General features: G+C 42.6%; 1 protein-coding gene across 1 annotated transcript in view; it reads right to left on the reverse strand.

Moving 5' to 3' along the window:
* The window catches only part of LOC311075546 (cadherin-7), a gene marked incomplete at both ends in the record, with an annotated part of 106,878 nt that extends 93,822 nt beyond the window's left edge, over positions 1 to 13,056 (reverse strand). The window contains one exon of the mRNA XM_084103042.1: positions 12,904 to 13,056. Coding sequence (XP_083959168.1) covers positions 12,904 to 13,056 — 153 coding nt within the window. The remainder of the gene's footprint in view (positions 1 to 12,903) is intronic.
* Positions 13,057 to 15,454: the final 2,398 nt, after the last annotated feature.

Here is a 15,454-nt window from a genome sequence, read left to right on the forward strand (position 1 = left end):
ATCTGGACGAGTAAACTTAGGGATCGTAGGAGGGGACCACGATACACAGACTCAGAGGAAGGGAGTACAGGGTGCACCCTTGGCTCTGCCTGAGGAAGGGAAAGTGTGTGACTAGGATAGTCAGGCGAGGGTATGGCACTAGGAGTGAGCAACTCTCTAAGGTCCTGAGGAGTAGGAGGCAGAGGGAACTCACCAGCCTCTGTAACACTAGGCCGAGACGGGCGTGAACGAGTAGTAGGGAGCTCAAAGGGCTACTGCTGAGACTCTGAGACCACAGGCCGATAGGAAGTGGCTGCATCGTACAAATCTGTTTGCTCGTAAAGAACTGTTTGCCTGCCATTCTCGCTCTGTCTGCACTGCATATGTGAATACGTGGATGACGTCTGATGTCTGCGTGAACAGACCAGCAGACAAGTGTGCAACCACTTTAATAACTTCGGCTGCAATACACAACGGTGCCACTTCCTCCACATATGCAACTTTTACACTAACGAAATTGGATGCCACTGGTACCCCTTCCAAAACAAGAAAATAAGACCAGGTCTATCATGTTTTCTGTTTCTTCTAGTCCTGGGGGAAGGCAATGTCATTTTCCATTAGTCAGTAAACAGTCAAATATCTGCATTATATAATTTCTACAAGCATCCTTTCAATATCCATATTAAAGCCCAAAAAAAATCAGAAGGTAGAGTAATTTTTATGCTTAGAAATGCATCTAACCCTATAAAATAAAATGTGCTACAGAGATGTTGTCTAGCTGAGACAAGGTAATTTATAAATGTAGCAGCCCTTGGATCCAAAAGAGAGAGTCTCGACTGATGCATAAGGTGTTTCTTTATTTAGTTCGCCAAACCAGCATGACGTTCAACTTTCAATTCATCATCACCTTAGCACCGTGAAAACTGTATTAAAAAACATACATACAACAAACATTTCACACACTTGGTTTCACGGCTACAAACGTCATTACGTAAACAAACATTTAGGATGACAAACATTAATTACACAGCAAAATAAACCATACATATGTGCATCGCTGCGCTCACCAAGGAATGCAAACAATATACGATAGTCCTTTCTTCCGTCATAAAACGGGCGTCGAATTATTTAAGTTCACGAACAAACAATTCAAATAAAATCCATGTAGGCTCAAACACAGTTGCGTACCATTCACACCCGCCAGCTACCTTTTAAAAGCTCATCTTCTCTTGTGCAAACTACGGTGCCACCAAAGGGACAAATTTCAACATCACAGGTGCATAGGATTTCCGGTCAATCACATACAGATAACATTAAAGCGCATACAAAATATAGAATTATTTGAATAAAGTACAAACATTAAACAAATATTTTACCAATAACCCAACCCATATTTCATTTAATCAACAACATACATTAAACTCCAAAGTGGTCCTTTACACTCCCACCAATCATGTCATGATAATGCAACACCAAATAAATCCTACATGATTCTTAAGATCTTATAGACCACTTACTATCCCAATATTGGACAATTGTGCAAATAAGCATAGAGTTATGTTAATATGATGGGTTATGTATGCATGTTTGTTTGAGCATGTATGTATGTGAAAGTATACTTTATGACTATTCGCTTTCAAGAAGCAGCACCAACTTTTGAATGGGCCTCTCTATAACAGAAGGTTTAGATGGACACTGATGTTTTCCTGATTTCTGTTCTCCAACTCGTATTTTGACTCTTCGCACTAAGCCATCACTATCCATAAAGGTTTCCACTACTCGCCCCAACTGCCACTGGTTTCTTGGGAGGATGTCTTCCTTTATAATGACCACATCATTCACTTTGAGATTGCGCCGGGCCACATGCCACTTCTGTCGTGTGGAAATGTTCTGGAGATATTCCCTCTTCCATCGACTCCAGAACTGCTCAATCAAATATTGAACTCGGCGCCATCACTTTGTACAGTATACATCCTCACTTTCAAATTTCCCAGGAGGTGGAAGAGCAATTTTTGACTTCATTAGGATTAGATGATTAGGCGTTAAAGGTTCAAGAGAGTTGGGATCATTTATTCCATCTATGCTCAGTGGGCGGCTATTAACGATGGCCATGGCCTCGTAAAATAGTGTCCTAAGGGAGGGATCATCAAGCCTACCTAAACTTTGAGCCAAAGTAGCATCCAACACACTTCGAACAGTGCGTATCTGGCGCTCCCAAACTCCACCAGCATGGCTTGCTGACGGGGCATTGAAAACAAACTCACACTGATGCTCAGCCAGAAACATTTCCAAAGCCTGGTTGTCACACTGTTTAAGTGCTTCTTTCAATTCGTTCCTTGCTCCTATGAAATTCCTGCCTTGGTCACTGTACAGTTGGCGCACTACTCCTCTTAGGCTGATGAGACACCGTAAGGCATTGATAAAGGAGTCAGTGGATAGATCTTCTAACATTTCAATGTGGACAGCTCGGGAATAGAAACAGGTAAATATCAAGCCGTACCTTTTGTACTCCTTCCTACACCTTTTAATGACAAATGGTCCAAAGCAGTCCATTCCGCAGTATGTGAACGGGGCAGATGCTTCAACACGCTCTTTAGGAAGCTCAGCCATACGCTGCTCTTCTACCGGACGCCTCAGCTTCCTGCACTGAACACACTTGTGTATCAGTTTCGCAACCAACTTGCTGCCACTGATGATCCAGAATCCATTTGCTCTAAGCTCCATTTGAGTTTGACTTCGACCTTGATGGCATACTTGTGAATGATAGTGCGACAATACAAGCTGAGTGATATGGCTGTCTTTGGGTAGAATGCGCGGGTGCCTAAATTCTTCACTAAGTGATGAATGTTTCAGTCTTCCACCAACACAAAGTATGCCTTCTTTAAGAATGGGATCAAGACTAAAAAGAGGGCTAGAACATGGAAGACTTTCCCCTGTTTCAAGTGCCTTTATCTCTCGACTGAAAGCTTGCTGTTGGACAAGTTTTATCACTGCTTTAGCAGCACTCTCACGCTCTTTGACAGTCGCAACATCAGTTTGACACTTTCGTCCAGACACTAGTCTCTTAATTCTTGCCACTACCTTAAGGAGGGTTGTCCAAGAGGATAACCTAGACAGGCGATCAAGCACGTTCGTGCAATCGGTCACTCTTATTGCAAATGCCTGAATGGTTTTAACCTCTGGGTCACCAACCAACAGGTCGGGTGACGAAGTGGGTTCCGGATGGACCTCTTCCTTCCACAAAAATTCAGGACCTGATAGCCAGGTTGTTGATAAAATGTCTGATGCACGGAGCCCCCTAGAGGCGTGATCAGCTGGATTTTCTGTTGTATCAACATAATGCCACTGGCTCGGATTGGTGTACTCTCGTATAAGCTGAACACGATTCGCCACAAAGATATGAAATCTCCGTGCTTCGTTGTTGATATATGCTAGAGTGACTTGAGAATCTGTCCAGAAGAATTCCTCATCAATCTTCATATTTAGCTCTGATTTCAGCAGAATGCTCAATCTGGCTGCGACCACAGCAGCTGAAAGTTCTAAACGGGGGATGCTTGTGATCTTTGATGGTGCAACCCTAGCCTTTGCCATGACGAAACTGCAGTGAACTTTTTTCCTGACATCCTTACATCGAAGGTAAGAACATGCACCATAGCCTACACTGCTAGCGTCTGCAAAGTGGTGCAATTCTATGCTCACAATCTTGCCAAAGTCTTGTGGGTGATAACATCTTGGGATCCAGACTACTTTAAGGCCTCGAAGACCAGCCTTCCATTCCTCCCACCGTGGAAGCAAGTCCTCAGGAAGCAGATCATCCCATCCAATGCTCCGACGACACAGTTCCTGCAGAATGCACTTTCCACTTAGAACGAATGGAGCCACAAAACCCAGAGGATCATACAAGGAAGCTATGACAGATAGAATGCCGCGGCGTGTGTTTGGCCTGTCTTTCAAGTTTATGTTGAAACTGAAACTGTCACTTTCAATTAGCCACTGAATACCCAGTGCATATTCTATTGAGGCTGAATCAGGATTGAGGTCAAGCTGTTTGACCCTTGACGCTCTTTCGGATGCCTCAACACAATGAAGAGCCTCACTTTCATTCAAGTTGAATTTGTGGAGTCGCAGGCCTCCTCTTTTACACAACTCTTGTGCTTCAACTACCAGTTCACAGGCCTCCTTAACTGTGGGAACACTCACTAGCCCATCATCAACGTAGAAACTATTTTCAACAAATGCCGCTGCAGAGGGATAATGTGCTTTGTATTGCTGTGCAAGATATTTCAGGCCAAAGTTAGCGCACCCTGGAGAGGAAGCAGCGCCGAAGAGATGGACTGCCATCTGGTATTCCTTGGGCTCACTTCCAAGGTCTCCATGCTCCCACCATAGAAACCTCAGGTAACTGCGATTGTCAGGTGTGACGAAGAACTGATGAAACATCCTTTCAATATCGCAGATGATGGCCACCTTCTCCTTTCTGAAACGACAGAGAACTCCCACCAGGGAATTAATCATATCGGGGCCTGTCAGCAAAGTATCGTTCAATGAGATGCTACAAAATTTAGCTGAACAATCAAAGACAACTCTCAATTTGCCAGGCTTCTTCGGGTGGTACACACCGTGGTGGGGTATGTACCAAACAACATCTCCGACAGATACCTCTGGGGCTGGCTCTGCGTCACCTTTGTTGATCACATCCTCCATGAAGGCCTGGTAATGACCATAAAACTGTTGATTGGCCTTGAACTTCCTCTTTAAGTGCTGCAAGCGAATTATGGCCAGCTTCTTATTGTTAGGTAATGATGGGGGATTTTGGCCTTTAAATGGGAGGGGCATCTCCAAATGACCGTCCTCTTTCTGCCGAATGTTTTCACTAAGAATCTGTATGAAGCGCACATCGTCTTGAGAGACACATTTATCCTCAGAATTCCTCTCATTGAAGTCAGACTCCAGAACCTTCAAGATGTCTGCGGCTGATGGAACTGGCATCTCTCTCACTGCAACCCTATGTACGAATCTTTGACTTCCCTGTCTATCCAAGTGGGGATTAGCTGCTCCTATGATACTCCATCCCAACTCTGTCTTCTGTGCGAATGGTTCATTCTCACCACCAGTGATGACCTCAAGGGGAGCTAAAGCTGAAGGACAATCACAGCCGATCAACAGTCCCACTGCGCAGTCTTGAAGAGATGGCAAGTTATTTGCAAGATGTTTGAGGTGAGGCCACTGCAATGCCGTGGTTCTGGTTGGTATACAAGACTTATCAACAGGAATAAAGTCACGTGTGTATGCTTGCCGTAACTGTATGTGATTTTCAGAATGAAAGCTTCGAACTAGCAAACCACACACACTTTGACTGGCTATAACTGTGTCTACAGCAGTCATTGTGCTAAGCTTCAACTGTAATGGTTGAGAAACTACATCCAGCTCTCTGACAAGGTCTTCCAAGACAAAAGATGAATCACTCTGTGTGTCGAGAAGAGCATAGGTAAGAATTTCCTTCTGGGGTTCTTTCATAGATGACAAGAAAACCGGAACAATACTTGAGGTAGCAGAAGAATTCTGAGTCACTGCATGGGACAAAACTTTGCGGACTTGCTGATTTGCTTGTCCTTCTGTGGAATCAGAAGTGGAACTTCTCTTTGTTTCACCGGCTCTCTCCTCTCTCTCTTCATGCAGACAGGTTGGATGGCGCCGGCTACACACTCCACAGACATGCCGCGTTTTACAATCTTTAGTTATATGTCCCTTACGCAAACATCCAAAGCATAGATAATTTTGATGTATGAACACCCTTTTATCTCCCATAGACTTGGCAGCAAAGACTGGGCACTTAGCAGTGCCGTGCAGTTCATCCTTACAGACAGGGCATGGCAGCTTTGGCTTGAAGGGAGACAAACTTTCTGACTTAAATGCATGATATTTTGTTTGGGCACTTGTACTGAGGGCCTTTGCCCTCTTAGGGAACCTTTCATCTACTGAGCTGGAGCTCAAGAAGGAAGAAGTGATGGGATTACAGGCTATACGGGCTTCCTTCAGCACAAACTTAGTAAAGTGTTCAAAGATTGGATATTCTCCAAATGCATCAAGCTGCTCTACTACGATTCGGCTCCATTTGCGGACAATCCAGTCTGGTAATTTTTTCAAGAGCTTATGATTTTCCTCACAATCATTTAAAATGGCCAATCCTTTGACATGGGGCATAGCTTCTTCACAGCTCTTTAAAAAGTCAGCAAAATCTCTAAGTGCCAGAGAATCATTAGGACTAATCTTAGGCCATGTCATCAACTTATCTCGAAACGCTTTCTGCACAATGAATGGATTTCCATACCTGTCCTTTAAAACTGCCCAAGCACCTTCATATGCATCATCAGAGTTCCGGTAAAAGAATCCTTCCACAGCCTTCCGTGCCTCTCCTGAGAGGTAGCCTTTCAAATAAAGCATTTTTTCACTAGCAGAGATAGGTTTCCTGTCAATCAGAATTGTGAACGACATCCAAAAGTCAACAAATTTCAAAGGATCACCAGCAAACATGGTTGGTTCAGGAACAGGCAGACGATTTAGACTTAATGAGCTTGCAATTGCTTCAGCTAAGTTGGCTGTTACACTCTGAGATGATGGTTGCGATTGGAACAGGGAGACTCCTGTATCTAGTTGTCTGTTTGAATATGTAGCCGGAGTGGTTCTGACAACAGAGGCTGTATTTGGTTCTCCCACCATGTTCTCCACATCACCTTCCAGTTTATTGTATGTTCTAACTCGAGCTGCAGCCACTTTCACATCCATGCTTGCTTGCAGCATTTTTAGCCTTGTTTTCTCCTCTTCTAACTTCAGTTCCACTTCTACTTGTTTCTGCTTCATTTCTATCAACATTTGTGACTCATGGAGTTTCCATTCACTTTCCAGCTTAATAAGTTTGGCCTGTTGAGCTTGTATCTCTTCAATAGACTTTGCCTGTTCTAATTTGGCTGCGAGATCTGCTTCCGCATCTGCTCGCTTGCTAGAAGCCTTAGAGCTTGTGATTGACAGGTTATCTAATTTTATGGATTCTTCTGAAATAACACTTTCGGTGCTTGTCTCACCAAAGACAGATTTATATTCTTCACGACTTAAAATCATTCGCACTCTTTCTTTTTCAGCTTCCTCTTTAAAGGTCTCTTGAACTAGACCTACATCAAGCCGTCTACTCACAAGGTCACATATTTCTGTTGTCAGTGTGTTACAAGCATCCAATTTCTGCACAATCTCTGGTGTGCTAAGAGAATTTCGTTGAAGTGGCTCATAATTTTGATTTACACGGTCATATCCACTCTGAATGTGTCGGTTTATTTTATCAAGATCCTCCTTAAAACAGAATTTCTTAAGCCTAGTTCTAGCTTTTCGTGCTATCTGCTTCCAAGATTCATAGGCTTTCAAAAATGCCTTTACGTGCCTTTTAGCTTCCTCTTCACGCATTTGTTTGCCTTTTTCTGTAAGCTTTCGTTCACGAGAGACTGTTTCTTCTGAGCCTCTAGATTCCTCTTCTGACATGTTTGTATCACTAATTGATGTATTTCTAGATTTAAGTGATTCAGGGAGCTGTGGTTATAAGATGGTGGTGTAACCTAACACTACTCACTTCAAATATTAAGATAGACCTACCCCAAAATGTCAAATAAATACCAAAAAACACTTTAAATATTCAAGACAGCTTAATAAAAATTAGAATGGCTAAAGTTAATTTTCGAGATGTACAGCTCTTTACCATACAGTTTCACATTTCACAAGTTTTAAATTTTAAGAGTGAAAATAAACCATTAAACATTTCATAATATGTGTGACCTTTTCAAATATTTCACAATTCACTCATAAACACCAGAGTCTGTTATTTAGCCTTACGACTTGGATCAATCAGGATATGGCCATGTAAGTAAACAGTTCAGTTTGTTCGTTTTCTTTTTTTTTTTTTTCGATAACCAAAGTCTCTCACCGCATCTAGTCTCTGTTAAACGTGCTACCAATATACGACCTTGCCTGGATGTGTGGAACAAACAATGGCGACCTCCGGAACGAAGACGACACAGCAGATGACTCAGATGTAGCGTCGAGTTTTCACTGTAGCAGCCCTTGGATCCAAAAGAGAGAGTCTCGACTGATGCATAAGGTGTTTCTTTATTTAGTTCGCCAAACCAGCATGACGTTCAACTTTCAATTCATCATCACCTTAGCACCGTGAAAACTGTATTAAAAAACATACATACAACAAACATTTCACACACTTGGTTTCACGGCTACAAACGTCATTACGTAAACAAACATTTAGGATGACAAACATTAATTACACAGCAAAATAAACCATACATATGTGCAAACAATATTCAGATTTATATATGAATAAAACATATCGTACCTCGCTGCGCTCACCAAGGAATGCAAACAATATACGATAGTCCTTTCTTCCGTCATAAAACGGGCGTCGAATTATTTAAGTTCACGAACAAACAATTCAAATAAAATCCATGTAGGCTCAAACACAGTTGCGTACCATTCACACCCGCCAGCTACCTTTTAAAAGCTCATCTTCTCTTGTGCAAACTACGGTACCACCAAAGGGACAAATTTCAACATCACAGGTGCATAGGATTTCCGGTCAATCACATACAGATAACATTAAAGCGCATACAAAATATAGAATTATTTGAATAAAGTACAAACATTAAACAAATATTTTACCAATAACCCAACCCATATTTCATTTAATCAACAACATACATTAAACTCCAAAGTGGTCCTTTACAATAAATATTTCAAAACCACTACAGAGATGAATTCCTACTTTGAATGTTTTCTGACTCGATCTGACTGTCCTGAGAGAAATCTAGTGATGATCTGAGTTTCATTACATTACTCATTGTAATGTTCAACGTATTGTAATTTACCAATTCAAGCAGGTGCACTGACTTTTGGGAGTTGAAAATCAGCCAATCAGATTGGAGCTTTTGCCATTTTTGAGTGCGATATACATCAGATGGTCAGTAAACGGTGCGTGGCCATTTCCATGGGTCTGAGTGAAAGCTCTTATTTGTTGTGTGCTAAACCCAATTGAAGGTAAGTGATGGTAAGGCAGGTTAGCAGCTTTGGGAGCATCAGTCAGCTCAACACAGTCAACCATGTGTATCATACATTGACAGTAGCTCTGAAGCATCTAGAGACGGGCCCTATAATGCAAATGTGAAAATATCTTCAGACAGCTTTGCTGAGGATAAGACAAGCTTCAGTGCTCACAGACCAATCAGCTTCCCATCAAAGTCACAAATGATTCTTACATTTCTGATTATAGATTTTCTGAAGCGCGGGAAGACTTCACATTTGTGTCCAATCACACTATCACAGAGAAAACGCTATAGAGGGAAGTCAGATATAGACGAATGCTAAATGTGTGATGTAAAAAAAAAAAGAGCCATTAATATAGCCATTGCTTAAATTAAATTAAAACAGCAGATGTGGAAGTGATTTAATTCTTAATGTAATACTTTGACATCAGCAGAAAATGTCAAACAGTCTGTACTATAAATACATTATGATCTGCACATTTAAACATCAAATAGAACTGGAACATGAATTTATACTGAACTAAATTATTTTTGATAAAAGCAAACATTGAAACCTCAAGTGTAAACAAGCTATTTTTATTTAATTAATAAAGCACCAATTAAAACAGCAGACGTGGAAGCGGTTTTAGGAGCCGCTACCAAGAACACATTCCCCCCTCGATTTCAGCGTAGTCCTAGGGACTATCAAAGGGTTGTGATTGGACGATAGCCTCGAAACCATTTTAAAAATGAGAAGTAGTATTTCATACTCAATTCTAAAACCAAGACGGTGTCTGATGCAAACCTCCGTTATCTGCAATAATCCTGAGCAACATCAGATCGTTGCAACAAAAGATAGAAGAATTCTGGAAGCTAGAGCCAGCTTTGAGTATCGGGATGCTGGTACTTACTGAAACTGGGCTTCGACTGAAGATGCCAAGCTCGCTGAAAGAGGAACAAGGCTTTTCTCTAATTCAGGCAGATAGATCTGTCAACTCGGGGAAGAGCAAAGGCGGTGGCATCTGCGTGTTTGTAAATGACCGATGGTGTAGCCATTCAACAGACAAATCCACAGTATTTAATCCAGACATTGAACTTTTATGTTTAAGTTTGAGACCTATTTATCTGTCAAGACATTTTGGGAACGTTGTGATCAGTTGTTGTTTATGTCCCTCCATCGGGTGAAGCGGCAAACATCATTAGAGACTGTATTCAAGCCCAACTTCAACATACCGGGTTTTCACAAATTCACACTTACAAATAAGTCAGATAATAATGGTATGTGTATTTGGTGTGCTGTCTGAGGAGAGGCTCCGAGCTCAGTGTTTGGCCCGAACCCAGAGTTTTCCCCACGATTCCTGGCTGAGATAGGAACCAGCCAAGAGTGAGGGGTCGGGGTGAAGAAGGGATGCTGAAAACTGTTGAGGACTTTAGGTGAGTTGACCGTGTATATATATATTTAGGCTTCCTCTCATGCTGATAGGATAGATGTGGTAATTGATGTGGTAATAAATAAATAAAAAGCTAAATATTTTTGTCCTTGCTGCTTTCACAGAATTTTGAAACTTTGATAAGATTATTTCATTAGACAGCATTCTTCCACTGACATTCCTGATATCATCATTTAACCAAGGGACTGACTTGGGTTTAGCATGTTTCTTCCTCGGAGGAGTAAAAGCATTTAAGATCTTCACACAAGTGGTGTTAAAAGCCTTAACATGTTGCTCTACATTTTGATGAGATATAGAAAAGTCTTAAAATGATTGTAGTGCTTCTTCTTATGCATAATATGCAAGTCTCTATGTGAAATAGAGCTAAATATATGAGTCCACTGGATAGAAGAATGGACTTTCACCAACAATGAACAAACCCAGATACAAGACGGGTTCAGTGCATTCCCACACAATAAAGCCTTTCCCAAATTAGTCAAACCCAAAAGTGTCAATAAGTATTTTATCATCGTTAGGGACAATACCTCCAACAAAATCCATACATTCATGAATACATTCTTTGTTACAAATGTTACATTTGGGATATGCCAGTTCCAGCAAAAAGAATTGCACATCAGATCTCCGTCTGAATGAGAGAAAGTGCCTCTCAAACATGTCTCTCAGTTCCTTGAACAATGCGCTTTGTGTCAAAATATGTTTGTGTGCTCTGAAGTTGTCTGAGGGTTGTCATTACATATGTTTATCCAGGAAATATCTATCTGCTGCCTTTCATCTAATCTCAGTCTTTGGTATGATGCCATTGCTAAGAGGCTCGCCCAAGGGACGCCAGCGCCAAAAAATCATATAAATGCAAATGACACATTCGCCTGTGGAAATATCCACTCTCTCACCTTCCTTCTTTTCATATTCAGTTTTTGTCTCTCATTCTGTTTTTGTCTAAAGTGGTTTAGTTGTCAACTTCCAGCTCTATCATTTCACAGGAAAACAGGAGAAAAGGTCACAGATATGCCCTTACAGGAGAGAGAATGGGAAAGGAGCTTTGGTGTTCTGCTTCAGAATACTTTGAAGAAGAAGTGCATTCATGTTCTCCAGTTGTGATTCCACTTCAACAAACAATGCATGTATTACACTATGATGAAATATGCCAACTAGTATGGTTAGTACCGCTGGCAATGGCAAACGTCCATGATGCAAAGCTGTTTCAATAGAGGTAGTGAAGATGAGAAGAACAGCCTAAATAAACACCCCGAAGAGTGAAACACACCACATTCTGTGTGTCTCCTTCATCCTTCCCATCCTGCAGACTAGGGCTGAACGATTAATCGCAACAAAACCACACGCGATTATTTCATGCGCAGCTTGTCAGTGGAGTGCGGCTGATTGGTAGTAAGTACTGCCCCATTTGAATGCCAGAGGGCGCTCTCATGTAAACACGATAAATATGCCCCGCCGCAGAAGTACAATAATGCGCATGATTCCAGGAAATCCCTATCGCTGTATCTGAATAAACAGAAGATTGAAACGCTTTGATTAAACATGACTTATAAATACACGACTTCCTTATTCTGTGTAAGAAGGCACATCATCTCACAGGAGGAGCTCAGCTGTCGTTATGAAGTGAGTTTGGAGTAAATGCATGTTATTAAATGTTGTCTGTTGTTGGACGAGGTTCATAAATGCTTCTCATGTTTTGGAAAGATGTTTGATGCGTGTTGTTTTTTCAAATGCACGTTATAAGTGACTCAAACTCACAGTGCTTTCAGATGGAGCAGCGTTTACTGAGCCATACATCAATGACAAACTGCGCATAAAAAATAATCACAGCCTTTGCGATTTTAAAATTGCGATAAGCCATCTCGATTTAAGTGCAATTACATGGAAAGTGCGATTAATCATTCAGCCCTACTGCAGACTCGACTGATGCGCTGAGGAGTGAATCAGGTGTGTTTGATGATGGAGACACGGCATGTGCACTAGGAACCAGGACAGGTTTCAGAAGCACTGACAATGCCTCATCATTAAAAAAACCCACTTTATTTATATTTGAAAACAAAAGCCACCAACATTTCATTGATATCTGTTTAAAATCTGCAAGAGATGTTTTTCCCCCAACTGTTTGACTGTTTGGTAAGAGGGGCTGAACAGCTGTCGATCATATCAATGAAAGACCAGAAGGCCAGAAGGCCAGACTTTACTCAAAAGTTGCAGTTTACTAAAGGACAAAAAATTAATACCCATTACGCAGCAAATATTGCATTAGTGCAGCACAGAGAGAACAAAAAAATACCTGTACATGTTTGTATAGCACTTGACTGAACTTATTCATGATTCTAAACACTAAACTTTTTTGGTGATTATTTAAAAAAAAATTTCCATGTGAGAAACGAGTGAAGAGTTCTTACCTTGCCCACATACAGTGGCTCCGTCCCGGTGTATTCCTCAAGCACAAAGAACTGATTCCAAACCCAGTTGCGTTTCTGTCTCTGCAGGGCGTCCCGTGAGTGTGTGGGGTGTTTGTGGGGTCGGTCAGGGGTCGTGTCAGCAGACCAGATCATTTTCTGAACAGCGAGGATCCAGACAGCACAACACACGAGACGGCCACAAACACTCATCTAGGGCAACGTGAAGGATCAGCACACAGGAGTGAAGGATCAGCACACAGGAGTGAAGGATCAGCACACGGAATTGAAGGATCAGCACACGGGAGTGAAGGATCAGCACACGGGAGTGAAGGATCAGCACACGGGAGTGAAGGATCAGCACACAGGAGTGAAGGATCAGCACATGGGAGTGAAGGATCAGCACACAGGAGTGAAGGATCAGCACACGGGAGTAAAGGATCAGCACACGGGAGTGAAGGATCAGCACACAGGATGAATCAGAGACTGAACAAAAATACATCCGGTCTGAAATATCACCAACGCAGATAATTAAATGTCAAACCCTTGCAGTTTGTGGATTTTCCAAAGTTTTGTATGCACAAAACCTAGAAATCCCTGAAGTGATTACAGTGATGTCATTTCTGATGGTTCAGGAGGCGTTTCTGATGCCTGTCAGAGAAAGAGAGATAAAACAAGGGTGAGAGGATCTGCCTTCAACTATTGTAGGCTTTCTGAAGAAGAGTGGTTGCAGCAAATCCCCACCGCCATGTTTGGGTGGTTAGCAGGGTGTTGCTAAAAGCAGATGGTGTATCTTGCTATGTTTTCTAGGGTGTAGTTGTAGTTCATACTGTTTTAATACCCTGTATTTTCTTTCTCATTTTTAGGAAAAGCACTTAATTACCATTGTTTATTTCTATACCAAATGTCATACACTTGTAATGAAGCTAAAAATATAAACAACTACATCATTATGTTGATATCCTATATTTTTACAATAAAACTTATGACAAACATGTCTTATAATATCCTCAGTTGTTGCGTATACCGAGCTGCATCAAACACATTTGTAAATTACTTTCCTTGGACCCATTGTGTGAGTTCACTTTAATACCGCGTGCTTTATATACATGTTGCTGCTGATTGGACTGCAGTTCTGACACACCCACCAAACAAGAGAAAACGTATCTCAAACGCCGTTGCACATCGGTGCACGCCGTTTCCAGGAAACATGACGTTCAACCCGGAAACCGTAGCAAAACGTTGCGCACCGTTTTGAACTTGAACGTACCCCTGTTTTGCCTTGTACCTTGTTTGTTGTCATAGTTACCCTCATTAGTTCTTTTTCTAACTTCGCTCGGTGTTTTACTATGGGAATCGCTTCGGGCATGACCAACTACAGAAGCTCCTATGCCACCACGTCTGTCTTTGACAGACAGGTCGACCTGAGATCAGGCTCCGCCCCCACCTATATCACTCAGGTCAACCCCTAACGAAGTCATTCTCGCTTTCTTCCCATGAGGGACTACAACAAGCTCTCTCAGCACGTCCGACTTCGTCGCTGATTTTCGCTAAACAGTTCAATAGGCGGACCGTCATTGGATTATGCCACCGAACGCGACATCAGTGGATTGGACTGTGTTGAGTGTCACACCGAATAGTGTCCGCGCCAAGGCGAGCTATTCTGTTCGGACTATCGTGTGTTTAATTACGACGGTAGGTTTTTCAGTAGCGTCAAGCCATCTTTAGGCTTTACGCGTTAAGGGGAGCAATGAAAAGGGCTAACTACCCTACGTAAACCATCAGACTAACGTGTTGTGACGAGTCATTGAATCGCTCTTTCTCTCTCCAGCCGTTATGTCGACAGTCACTACCCCCGCCAAAGGGAATGAGTCGAAAAGCAGGGAGCCTGCACCCCGTGTCCCACGTCATGTGGAGCAACCGTCTCGGGCGGGGACCCCCATCCCATGTGCATCGTGTGCATGGACATCAAGCACGCTCAAACGTCGCTTGCGGACCCGCAAACTTGCGTTCACTGTGCGTCAATGCCGGTAAAAATTTTGGAGAGAAGGCTGAGAGTGGCGGTGGCTAGCCAGCAAGACCCATGTCTGTCCTGAGCTGCCGCGAAACCTAAGGCTACTGACCATCATACGTGAGCTACCACGAGCTGGGCTGACATGATGGAAGCCGAATCCCCGGATATGCCTCCTCTGTTTGATGGCCTTCTCGCACACGAGGAGGAGGAGCCGGGAGATGAGGACGCAGAGGGAGACGCAAACTCTGACCTCCTCAACTTGGACATGGATGACGAGGAGGAGGAGGACAACTCTCTCTTCCCTGTCCAACAGTCTAGACCCCCTAGCACGACTGATTCGGGCTCTCAGGCAGACGGTAACCTGCACGAGGTGTGCAAGCGAGCCGCGGCTAAACTGTCTAAAAGAGTATCTGTGTATATATGACGCACAGTGAACGCAAGTTTGCGGGTCCGCAAGCGACGTTTGAGCGTGCTTGATGTCCATGCACACGATGCACATGGGATGGGGGTCCCCGCCCGAGACGGTTGCTCCACATGACG

The sequence above is a fragment of the Abramis brama genome (assembly GCF_963993115.1).
Source record: "Abramis brama genome assembly, chromosome: 24".
Classification (NCBI taxonomy): Eukaryota; Metazoa; Chordata; class Actinopteri; order Cypriniformes; family Leuciscidae; genus Abramis; species Abramis brama.